Source organism: Pogona vitticeps, chromosome 4, assembly GCF_051106095.1.
Source record: "Pogona vitticeps strain Pit_001003342236 chromosome 4, PviZW2.1, whole genome shotgun sequence".
NCBI lineage: Eukaryota > Metazoa > Chordata > Lepidosauria > Squamata > Agamidae > Pogona > Pogona vitticeps.
This window is the reverse complement of record NC_135786.1, coordinates 958,593-970,775: the sequence shown is the minus strand read 5'-3', so window position 1 is coordinate 970,775 and position 12,183 is coordinate 958,593. Positions and strand designations below refer to the sequence as shown.

The window sequence follows — 12,183 nt, the reverse complement described above, 5'->3', positions numbered from 1 at the left end:
AGCCATTTTCTTCTCTCTCCTAGGGTCTGGCTAACTGCCCCCACCTCCCCGAGATGCCTCACCCTGCTTCTCTCCTCCCTGCCTTGGAAGCGACCAGCGGGAGCCCTTTCTGGACTGGCATGGGCTCATCACATAAATAATAATTTAAAAATTAAAAAACTAATAAAACCACAGGGCCCCCCCAGTGCCCTCCAAATGTCCATCTGAGCCTGCAGGTTAATCGGGAAAGTCACAACGTGGGCAGGGTGGGGGTGGGATGTGGGACTTCACTTCTCCCTCTTGCACAGGCTGGTTGATGGAAACAGGCGGAAATGGTCCCCAGATGAGGGCTGGAAAAGAAGCAGCCTGTTTGAAAATAAAAGTCTCCCCCCCCCTCGGAGCCTGGCCAGCTGCACCTCAAACCCATTGAGCACCCGTCACTCGGTGGAGAGGATGCTGCGAGGCCAAGAGGACACTCTGCATGCACGCACACAGACAACCGCAACAGCCCAAACCATCACACAGAGATAGATTTCAGTTTGCGAGAAGGGGGTTTGAAGACAGCAGCTGCAATGTGTAAAAGCACAGGGCACGTATTTGCAATCTTTAAAAATTGCCCACAAGGACTCATATGGCTAAAAGAGTGCCACAGCCCACATCCCACCACGGAGAGGCGCCACGAAATAAGAAACTGAAGCCCAGGAGGGTGAGAGGCTCCTCAGGCAGGCAGGGTGCAACATGAGGGTCCCAGGCAGGGTTGGGCCAAGCAGGGCTGCTTAAAATCACCTAGAGGCAGGATCGGCCATTTGGTGCAGGTCAGGAAACCACAGGGTACCTGAAGCATCCCTATTGGGCTGCTTCTCGCTTTAAAGGGAAGGGGGGGATAAAAAAACAACAAACCCTTTCTTCCTCTCTCTCTCTCTCCCCCTCCACAGAGAGTGGGAAGAAGCTTTCAATTCCACAATAGCATTAAGTCTCTTAAGGGAAAGCCTAAGTTGTCCACTTTGGTTGGATTCCCAGTGATCACACACATTCTGGAATCGAACCAAAATGAAGTGATCCCATCACACCAAAGAAGAGAACAGGGGTCCCCAACAGAGAGTCAGAAAGGCAGGCATCAGGGATGGGCTGGTTCATGATGGATGGACCAGATCCTTCCCAGAGTGGACTAAGCCATGGGACAAATCCTCATCTAATTACACTCTTCCAGAAGTCTAGAGCAAGGAGCAAATAAACAGAGAGAAATAGGCCCCTGGATGCAGGCAGAGTCGAACAACACACACCTTTCAACTTACCGTTCTCATTCTGAGTTACAAGTTGCAAAATATCTGAGCAAAGTCTGCCATCCAGTCTGCAGAAGGAGAAACTAAGCGATTCCCTCTCTTTTTGTCTGACAATCCTGCTCAACAAGGATCTCCCAGGTCAAAGGAACCCAGATTTAAGCTACAGCTTCTTGCTATGTGCTGTCCTTTCACTTCTAATCTCTGGCAACCCTAGGAATGAATGACCTCCAAAATGCTGTGACCTCAACAGCCCTGTTCAGCTCTTTAAAAGCCAAGCCTGTGGCTTCCTTTAGCGAGTTAGTCTCTCTCATATTCAGTCTTCCTCTTTTCCTGCTGCCTGCAACTGTTCCAGTGAGTCTTGTCTTCTCATGTTATGGCCAGTGAACAATAGCCTCAGTGTTGTCATATTTTTCCCCCTTTTTGGAGAGAGCTCAGGCTTGATTTGATTTAGGTCTCATTTACTGTATTTGTCTTCCTAGCAGTCCAGAGCATCCTCAAAAATCTCTTCCAGCACTACATTTTGAATAAATCTGTTTTTTCCCTGTCAATGTTTTCACCGGCCCTTCCATTCCTCTCCCTTAACCCCTTTCGGTGGGTGACCTCTTAGCATTCCCGCCCCATTCTCCCCCCCCACACACACACACACTGTTCTTCTGGGCTCTGCTTTCCCTTTTAATGAGGGAACAGCCACGTCTCCGTCCTCCCGGCCGAGTCGTGACGGACAAGGGCGCCTGCCCTGGAGAACCCCCGGCTCTGGACTTTGAGGCGCCTCTTCTCCCCGGCGCGGGAGGCGCCAGCCCCTCGGCCCTTCCGTCCAGGGAAAAGGCAGCTCCGAAGGGCCTCCTTTAAGACCGACATCCCTCCACCATAGGCCGTTCGAAGGGGTCACTTTTTAAAAAGGGAACAGCTGTAGGATCCCGGCCCGGAACTCTCCTCTCCATCGGCATCAGGGCTTCGAGCCCACTTTTACACGCGCGCGCGCGCGCGCGCACACACACACACACACACACACACACACCAGCGGTTATGCTAACGGTTGATTACTAATTGGCTGTCACGCACCAGACCGGGGAGGGACCAGGTGTTCCAGCCGTGCCTCGGAGCTCTTTGGCTTTCCTCCCGACCCGACCCAACCCAACCTGGCCCAGCCCCTGTGGGAGGAGGGACAGGGAAGGAGAAGGAAAGGGTTCCCCCCCCCACCCCTCTCTCTCTCTCTCGGCTCTGGAGACGCGGCTCTGCCTCCGGACAGGAGCGCCATGAGGTCCGACGACTTCGCCCGCTCCTCCTTCCTCTTCTTCTTCTTCTTCTTCCTCGGGGGACCCTCTCCCTTCTGGACGGACGGACCCTCGGCCTCCAGCCAGTGTGAGTCGCTCGCGCTTCCTTCCGATGTGTGTGTGCCGGGGTGTGTGTGTGTGTGTGTTGTGATCCCCCAGGCGTTCTTGACCTCCAGAGAGAGGGGCTTCTCCTTCCCAGCCCTGCTCAGCGCTTGCCAACTAGAGAGCCTCCGGAGGGTGGGGGGGGGGGATAAAGAGCTGGGATGCTGCCGGGGGGGTCTCAGGAGCAGGTTGGGTGGGTGGTGTTGTCTCCGCTCTGGTGGGGGGCATTTCAAGCCCCCACACACACACACACACTTCATGCCAGCTGTGGCTGATGGGCAGAAGAAGGGAACGGGGAGCCTCTGTCGAGAGCTCTGTAGGCAGAGCACCCCGGAAGGGGTCGGCAGGAGTCAGAATCCGTCGGAGGGCACTTAATTATTATTGCGCACTAAAGGGAGCAGCTCTGACCCTAAACCCCGAAGACTCACTCGGAGGCTTTCACAAACCACGGACCTCCCCGCCGTCCGTTGGCGATCTCTCTCTCCCCCCTCCCCGCAAGGGATCCACAGGAGAGCCCCCCTTTTTCACCCCAGGGTTTCCTCCTGTGGGCTGGAGATTTGGACGGGGGGGGGGTTGTCACCTTTCAGGGACTTGAGCCGGGCGGGGGGGGGGGGGAGAGACCTTCTGCTTGTGGCCTTCCGGATTCTGGGTGCTTCTCCTGAGCAGGAGGGAGAAGGGTTTCGCACGAGGAGCACACAAAGAAGAAGAAGCAAGAGTTTCTCCTTCTTGGTCTTTAAAGGAAAGCAGCCTCAAGGCAAGGGCCCCCCCCAAACACACACACACTCCTCCCACCCCTGCTCTGAGTGACATCGGAGCTCCTTTTCATACTTCTTAGTGAGTCAGTTGTGTTTCTAACCCGCTTGCTCATCCCAGCTGAAGGTTCTGTCATCCTTCCCTGGGCAGCCTCACAACAGTCCTGCGCTGTAGATCAGGCTGATTCAGCTTGACTGTCCCAAAGTCATCCAGGGTGTTCATGGCCTCGGGGGAGGGCGGACTAGAACGTTACCTCCCAAGTTCAGAGCCAGCACTTTAACCACTATGCCGCACTGTCCTTACCTGTTGTCTGTCTGTCTGTCTGTCTGTCTGTCTGTCTGTCTGTCTCTCTCTCTCTCTGTGTGTGTGTGTGTGTGTGTGTGTGTGTGTGTGTGTGTGTGAGAGAGAGAGAGAGAGAGAGAGAGAGAGAAGCCACTAGTATTCCAGAAAAGGTAGGCTTCAGCAATATGTGGACCGAGAACTCCCAGAAGTACAAGCTGGATTCCGAAGAGGCAGAGGCACTCGAGACCAAATTGCTAACTTGCGCTGGATTATGGAGAAAGCCAGAGAGTTCCAGAAAAATATCTACTTCTGCTTCATTGATTATGCAAAAGCCTTTGACTGTGTGGACCACAGCAAACTATGGCAAGTTCTTAAAGAAATGGGAGTGCCTGACCACTTTACTGTCTCCTGAGAAACCTATATGTGGGACAGGAGGCAACAGTTAGAACTGGACATGGAACAACTGATTGGTTCAAAATTGGGAAAGGAGTACGACAAGGCTGTATATTGTCCCCCTGCTTATTTAACTTATATGCAGAATACATCATGCGGAAGGCTGGACTGGAAGAAACCCAAGCCGGAATTAAGATTGCCGGAAGAAATATCAACAACCTCCGATATGCAGATGACACCACTCTGATGGCAGAAAGTGAGGAGGAATTAAAGAACCTTGTAATGAGGGTGAAAGAGGAGAGTGCAAAAAACGGTCTGAAACTCAACATCAAAAAAACTAAGATCACGGCCACTGGTCCCATCACCTCCTGGGAAATAGAAGGGGAAGATATGGAGGCAGTGACAGATTTTATTTTCCTGGGCTCCATGATCACTGCAGATGGAGACAGCAGCCCTGAAATTAAAAGACGCCTTCTTCTTGGGAGGAAAGCGATGACAAATCTTGACAGCATCTTAAAAAGCAGAGACATCACCTTGCCAACAAAAGTCCGAATAGTCAAAGCTATGGTTTTTCCTGTCGTGATGTATGGAAGTGAGAGCTGGACCATAAAGAAGGCTGACTGCCAAAGAATTGATGCCTTTGAATTGTGGTGCTGGAGGAGGCTCTTGAGAGTCCCCTGTACTGCAAGGAGATCAAACCTATCTATCCTGAAGGAAATCAACCCTGAGTGTTCACTGGAAGGACAGATCCTGAAGCTGAGGCTCCAAGACTTTGGCCATCTGATGAGAAGAGAAGACTCCTTGGAAAAGACTTTGATGTTGGGAAAGTGTGAAGGCAAGAGGAGAAGGGGACGACCGAGGATGAGATGGCTGGACAGTGTCTGCGAAGCAACCAACATGAATTTGACACAACTCCGGGAGGCCGTGGAAGACAGGAGGGCCTGGCGTGCTCTGGTCCATGGGGTCACGACACGACTAAACGACTAAACGTTTAGTCGGACACGACTAAACGACTAAAGGAACGAACGATTCCAGAAAAGGAGATGGTTAGGGAAGCAGGAGGAGGAACCCTGGAACCCTGGTGTGGATGTGCGGGGGGGGGGGAGGGCTGACCTCTAAGCCGCTCGCGCTACCCGTGGAAACCCGTCTGAGTTGCAAACTCCCTTGGCGTGTGACGACATTCCAAGCAAAAAGTCCAATCCCGTTCAGAAGCGGAGGGAGCCCCGATCCTCCGAGCCACGCAGGACATCCTCCTCCTGTCTGTCCCAGGAGGGCGACGGGAAAGTCCCAGGGCTCTGACGGCGTTCACGGCCACGAAGGGGCCCCCCTTTGCTCCGTGCCCTGGGGAGGGAGGGAGGGGGACAGGACGGATCGCCCCTGGCACCCCCACCGCTGGTCCCGCTCTGGCGGCTGCCTCTCCCGCCCCCGCCCCCGGGTCTGCGCCCTCCTCGGCCAGCCGACAGGCGCCGCTTTGCCGAGCGCGTGGATGCTGATGTTATAATTTTTGTGTATATTTGTATGTTTTTATTTATGCATCGCAAGACCAGATGGGCGGGGTATAAATAAAATAAATAAATAAATGCTGAGATTCCAGCTGTTGTGGATGCCGGAGCGGAGAGGCGAGAGGCGGAGCGGCCAGAGCCGCCGGCAGCCGTCTCGGCCTTGGCCTGCCCCCCCCACCCCACCCCCAGGGGAAAGTCCCCACCACCACCAGGCTCCCCAGAGCCGGGGGAGGGGAGAGGACACAGGAAGGGCCACCAAGCACGCAAAGCGGGGGCGGTTTCACTCCGGGTGACTCACACCTGCTTACGGGGATCGGGTTTCTGTTCCCCTTCTTTCCCCCCCCCCGGGGGGGGGGTCAGAGTTTCTGAAGAAACAGCCAGACTGAAGGGGCTTTTCTTCCCACTCACGCAGAGAAAGCAAACAGGAGGCAAGTGACGACATTCAGTAACATCTCATGAGTGAGCCTGGAGGGAAAAAGCCTCGTCTGGAGGCGCTCTGGGGAGAGACGGGCGAGGCGGGTCTGGAGGAGGGGGCCCTTAGCTGGTGAAGGAGAAGGAGGGCCGTCACGCACGCACGCACACCCGCGCCCTGTGCAGGAGGAAGGTCCCGGGCATCGCCCCACTGGCTTCTCCGTCTCCAGGAAAGGCTCTCGCTTCAGCCTCCGCCGGGCACTCCCTGCCTGCCAGCCGCCTTGCCCGGCGAGATGGATGCCGGGGGTCTCCTGCAACCCAGCCTCGGGAAGCTCCCTTCACCTCTCCTGGATAACAAGGACGTCGGGCAGATGCTCTGCAGAAAGGAGGGATCCACCGCCGCCACCTGCGGCTTCTCCTCCACCAAGAAGGCTTTGTGCAAACACCGCCCCGGCGGAAGAAGGGCCCCCTCCCATTCCCCGGCTTTTTTTGCACATCACCCCTCAGACGCAGCCGGGTGGGGGGTGGGGGGCTGCCACCCTTGCCTGCTTCCTGAGCTGCCCTCCCCTCTCTGTCTTCGGTCAGCTGCTGGGCTTCCTGTTTCCATCCCTTTCCTCTGCTGCATTATCAAGTGAAGGAGCAGTGCAAGCGTTTATTTGTTTATTTGTTTGTTTGTTTGTATACTGATCATCTGGCAACCAAGGCCAGCCTGGGCGGTTTACAATAACTAAACAGAAAACAATAGAATAACAGACATCTTCAGGATTCAAGGAGCATTTTTCTCCCTCTTCACATCCATTGCTGGATAGCCATGAAGCCACAGAACTATTTTTCTGTCAAGGCAATATGTCTGACAGACTTTCCAGGGAGTAAATCCCATGGCACTGAATGGAGCCAACTCCTGAGCAAGTATTCTCGGGCTTACTGGAAGTGGTGGGAGGCTCGGCGCACGGTGGAACCATCGCAGTGAGCTTCCTCTTGTGCAAGACTTTGGGGAAAGGCAGCGATTCAGGAAGAGACCCTTCAAGAGGACTCTCCAGCTTTCCTCACAGCATCTTCACCTCTTGCACCTCAGTTCAAGATCAACTCCCTAAATATGTCACTCGGGTCAGGGTGGCCACTTGCAGGAACCAGAGGCCAAAAAATAGCTTTTCCAAGCTCTGCCATGAATTCTACGGGAACAATTACATGTATTCATATGTTTTGTTTTAAATGAAGTCAAAAGTAGGTGTAATGCTTAAGACTCCCAGGGTGGTGTAGCAAGTAGAGTAAAAGACTATGATTCGAGAGATCTGGGATCGAATCTCCTCTTGGCCATGGAAACTCACTGGGATGGCTGGCACAGGTAAAACCACGCCTTAAAAATCTCACCTAAATGTCTTGTCAGAGTTATTATAACTCCCTTCTGACTTGACATAACACAAACATATATATATATATATTTAAGGGTGGAGGTTTGTTTTATCCCAAGGGCCTCATGAGGTTTTTCATCTTGAAAAAGATTTTCAGGGTATGCTCGTTTTTAATGCTTGTATTTGACCCGTTGTAATCCTACCATTTGGTTTTAGCTAGCTGCTAACTTGCTAACTAACAGCGTGCTGCTGATGTTTATAGGTTTTGCTTTTAAAAAGCCATCTGGAGGAGGCATTTCAGTCCTCTAAGCTGCTAGCAAAGCCTCGGCAACCTCTCTGCTACAGCATGCCCACCGGCCACACCCGAGAGCCCGGCCCTTGGTGAAGAGCCAGCCTCCCACAGCTGGGCTCCCACACAGGGCATCGGAGGAGTGGGGCGCCGGTCCAGGCTGCTCTCCGTCAGACCTGGACAGGACATTCCCGCCGAGTCCTTCTGGGAGAAAGGATTCAGGTTCGGTTCGTCTCCTGCATGCTTATGGAATCTGCCAAGCCTGCAGAAGGACCTAGCTTGATTGGGGGCAGCCTGGCCTTGCCAGGGGTTGGCTTTTTGTTGTTGTTGTTTAGTCATTTAGTCGTGTCGGACTCTTCGTGACCTCATGGACCAGAGCATGCCAGACCCTCCTATCTTCCACTGCCTCTCGGAGTTCTGTCAAATTCATGTTGGTCGCTTCGATGACCCTGCCCAACCATCTTGTCCTCTGTCATCCCCTTCTCCCCCTGCCTTCACATTTTCCCAACATCAGGGTCTTTTCCAGGGAATCTTCTCTTCTCATGAGATGGCCAAAGTATTGGACCCTCAGCTTCAGGATCTGTCCTTCCAGGGAGCACTCAGGGTGGATTTCCTTCACAATGGAGAGGTCTGATCTCCTTGCAGTCCAGGGGACTCTCAAGAGCCTCCTCCAGCACCACAATTCAAAAGCATCAATTCTTGGGCAGTCAGCCTTCTTTATGGTCCAACTCTCACTTCCATACATTGCTACTGGAGAAACCAGAGCTTTGACTTTGTGGACCTTTGTTGGCAAGGTGCTGTCTCTGCTTTTTAAGATGTTGTCTAGATTTGTCATCGCTTTGGATCTTAAGAACCTAAGAAGAGCCCTGCTGGATCCAGACTGTTGTCTCTTACCACTGATCAAATGCACATTTTTGGTGCTGCTGTGTTTTCCTGGGAGTCTAGAGGCAAACAGAGACCTACCATGGAAGTAGCAGAGTTGGATGAAGCAGCTCAGCTGTAGGCTTCTGCCCCACCAGTCAGCTTTTCCAATGAGAACAGACTGTCTGAGAGAAGATCCACTTGTGTCTAATTGAGAACACATTACTAAGTCTGAGAATCCACGCCAGAATTAGAAGAATTATGGGACCTGATGGAATCCTTTTGACCTGTTTGCTCACCTGCACCCTGAGAGATGCAATGCAATTTCCTGAGCACTTTCAGTGAGGTTAAAGTGCTACAAAGAAAGCAGCCCCTGACAGGCTAATCAAGACATACAATTATTGATGCATCTAAGATTGGCAAATAGGGACTTTGGCTGTCTCTTGGTGTGTCTGAGCTGAGCGGCCTCCACCAAGAGTTACCAGTCTGTACCTGTGCGAAGAGAAACAAGGACTGCGAAGCCTCAAGCACCCTGACGTGACCCCCTTCACTGACGGGGTACAAACTAGGGCAGCTCTGAAACCACCGGGGGGGGGGGGGCAACTGTGATTTTTGCTTGCTTGCTTGCTTGCTCGCTTGCTCGCTTTCTTGCTTTCTTGCTTTCTTTCTTTCTTTAAAGGATGGGGCAACTCCCTTTGGAGGCCGAAGCCGAGTGGCTGTGGTTGACAGAGGCTCCCTTGACTAACCCAACTGCGCCGCCTGAGGTCCGGCTGAGAGGCCTGAACCCCTTTTCAAAACCCTCTCTCCTCTCCCCAGTTGTGGACATGTGCAGCACCTTCCCAGCGGAGTCGGAGAGCTGCGGGGAGCCGAAGCGCCGCTTCTTCTACAACACAACCTCCCAGAGGTGTGAGCCTTTCCTCCACAGAGGTTGCACCTGGAACCTGAACCAGTTCTACACCATCGAAGAATGCCAGCGCCATTGTGGGAAGATCGGTGAGAAGGGGGGAGGTTGAGAATCTGGGTGGGGGATAACCTGCTACCAAGTGGATGGAATCATAGGGGGAAAGGGGGGGCTTGCCTTGCAGGTGGGTGGGGTGGATTGAAAGACCCAAAGGCAACTGAGAAAAGGTGCACACCATTCAAGGAGAATGACCATCTCCGCCCAAGAGACGGGTAAGGGGCCTGACCTGGTCCGAGCACAATGTCAAATTTCTACTCCCGCTCTCGTTGTCTGGCCAGGCTCTCTGCTGCCCGCGTGTCTTTGAGGTGGAATGAGACAAATGCCTTATTTTCCACCCCTTATGCTCTACTCCTTTTTTAAAAGAATGAAACAGCAACAGCCTCCGAGATGCAGATGCTGGGGGATGGGGGGGAGGGGTGGGGGGCAAGGGGGTGTTTCTCTTGGCTCCCCCCCCCACCAGACCTGCTGGCCAGGTTGGCTTCCAAGCTTCTCCTTGGGCTTTCGATGGGCCCTGGGAGAAACAAAGGGGGATGGATGAGGTGGGCCAGCTTTGGCCCCCGTCCAGTTTCAGGGCTCCCAGGGCGGGTCTGGAAGAGCCTTTTTTCCCATTCCTGGTGGAACCAGACCGCGCCACATCTCCCTCCGCACCCACACATGCCCATTCTTTCCCTTGCGGCCTTTTTCTGGCAGATGCAAACATACGGGGGGGGGGGCTCGCGGCGGGAGCCATTTCGCATTTCTTCTCTAGCACCAACTGACCACGGAGGGCCTTCTGTGTTACAGAGAAGCCCGGATCCTGCCCCCCAAGTCCCATGGTGATCACCACGGAGTGCTTAACGGGCTGCATGCATGACGGAAGCTGCCCCAATGACCAGAAGTGCTGCTCTTTTGGGTGTGCCTTGCGCTGCTCCGACCCTCTCAAAGGTGAGACACACACAACCCCAACGGTGCTGGAGGAAAAAGGGGTCCCCTGCAGACAGGGTAGGGGATAAGGGGATAACCTGCTACCAAGTGGATGGAACTGTAGGAAAAAAGGGGGGCTTGCCTTGTGGGTGGGGGTGCTGTGCAGTGCAGGGGGCGATGGGCTGCTCCACTAGTCTGCAGCAATGAGACCCAGAACCACGGGAAGCGTTCCATAAGGCGTTCCATAGCTGCTGAAAAAGCCCTTTCTCTACAAGCCCTCCCTCTTACCTCCTTAAGGGATGGCTCTTTCAAAAGGGCCCCCTGGCTAGATCTTAACTGCCGGGTAGGTTCATATGGAAGGAACCTACCCCTCCAGTGGCCACAGAATTCCCGCTTCTTGGCAGGGCTGGGCTCTCAAGGCGGCAGGAGTCCTTGCCGTGCAGAGAACCAGATGCCCTTCAGAGAAAAACCAGCTCAGAGAGTGGGGCAGAGAGAGAGAGAGAGAGAGAGAGACTTCCCCACCACCACCACCTCCGTGACCTAGAGCAGAGCCCCCTTCCCCAAAAAATATCCACGGAAGGTCAACCCCTTGTCCAGTTCCAGCTTCCAACCCTCCCCACCTCTTCTTTCATTTCCACAGATCTGTGCCGGATGCCTCCTGAGAAAGGTCCCTGTCATGCCAATATCCAGAACTGGTATTATGACTGGCAAACCCGAAGATGCAAGAGATTCACGTTTGGAGGCTGCCTGGGGAACAAAAATAACTTTAAGAAGCGCAAAGAGTGCCAGCTCAGGTGCGCCCGGCGAAGCACGTAGGAGGCCAGGAGGGTTGCCATTGGGCCAGCCCACCCCTCGCGTTCCCACCAAGCCAAGGACTTTGTCCTGTCTTCAGTGCCAAGAGAAAAGGCGAGGCCTGAGGTGACTCTAGTGCAGGTGTCAACACGACCGCGAGTTGCGCGTCAAGGGGCCGAAACCCTACGGCCCCCCTGGGGTTCCCCCATCGCTCTCCAGCGTCCTGTGCGCCTCCCGCTCCTCTTCCTCCCAGCCTTCTGCTCTGAACCACCCAAGCGCCAGGCCCTGCTTTTCGTGCCAGGACTTCCACTCGGACACTTCTAGTTTGACCAACGATGGACTCAGGCCAAGGAGGGGCCCTGCTCTTCTCAAAGCAGAAGATGAAGGAGACGTTTGGAGAAATCTGGATGCATTTCCTTCATAGCGGAAGACCAGTCGTTTTCTGGGTCCAGAGGGTGAAACCGATCAACCACACAGGATAGCCTCTGGGGCGAGCTGGGGCCACATCCAGGCCAAAGCCCCCCCCCCCGCGTCCTGCCCCCTTTCAAGCCTTCCTGCCCGTTGCTTCTGCCCGCTCCCTTCTTCTCGTGGGGGGGGGGACTCACCTTGTTGCCCGTTAAGGAGCCTCTTCTCATTGCGTCTCAACATTTCTCTTCCTGCAGGGAGGCCCTACGGGGCAATTTGCCTCCTCCTTTTCCGCTACTGATTCACAACTCCCTTTCTCTGTGATGCAGTGAAAGAGTCTTTTGCTGTCATTTTAAAATGGTTGTGTCGTTTCCAGAAAGGAAAGGAAGTGAGAAGAAATAAGCAATTAAAGTCTCAGCCTGCCCATCGGAAGGGTCACTGGGGGGGGACAAGTCATCATAACCGATGAATCAATAAGAATTAATCAGCTGGGCAAAAACAGGAAGTGGGAAGCTTTTTAACTACCATGTGGGGTCTTGTGAGGTTTTACGTTTTAATCTGTAAACTGCCCAGAGTAGTGCTTGCATGAAAGTGGCGATCTATAAATCAAATAAATAAATCAATAAATACCATGGCACAGA

General features: G+C 53.8%; 2 protein-coding genes across 2 annotated transcripts in view; both read left to right on the top strand.

The window, feature by feature from the left end:
* Nucleotides 1-200, top strand: part of LOC140706455 (nigwaprin-a) — a 3,286-nt gene extending 3,086 nt beyond the window's left edge. The window contains exon 4 of the mRNA XM_072996580.2: nt 24-200. Coding sequence (XP_072852681.2) covers nt 24-34 — 11 coding nt within the window. The 3' untranslated portion in view covers nt 35-200. The remainder of the gene's footprint in view (nt 1-23) is intronic.
* Nucleotides 1-12,183, top strand: part of LOC110086221 (actinia tenebrosa protease inhibitors) — a 27,495-nt gene extending 15,312 nt beyond the window's left edge. The window contains exons 4-7 of the mRNA XM_078391733.1: nt 2,307-2,624; nt 9,298-9,474; nt 10,226-10,366; nt 10,986-12,183. Of these exons, the coding sequence (XP_078247859.1) occupies nt 2,307-2,624; nt 9,298-9,474; nt 10,226-10,366; nt 10,986-11,161 (812 nt within the window). The 3' untranslated portion in view covers nt 11,162-12,183. The remainder of the gene's footprint in view (nt 1-2,306; nt 2,625-9,297; nt 9,475-10,225; nt 10,367-10,985) is intronic.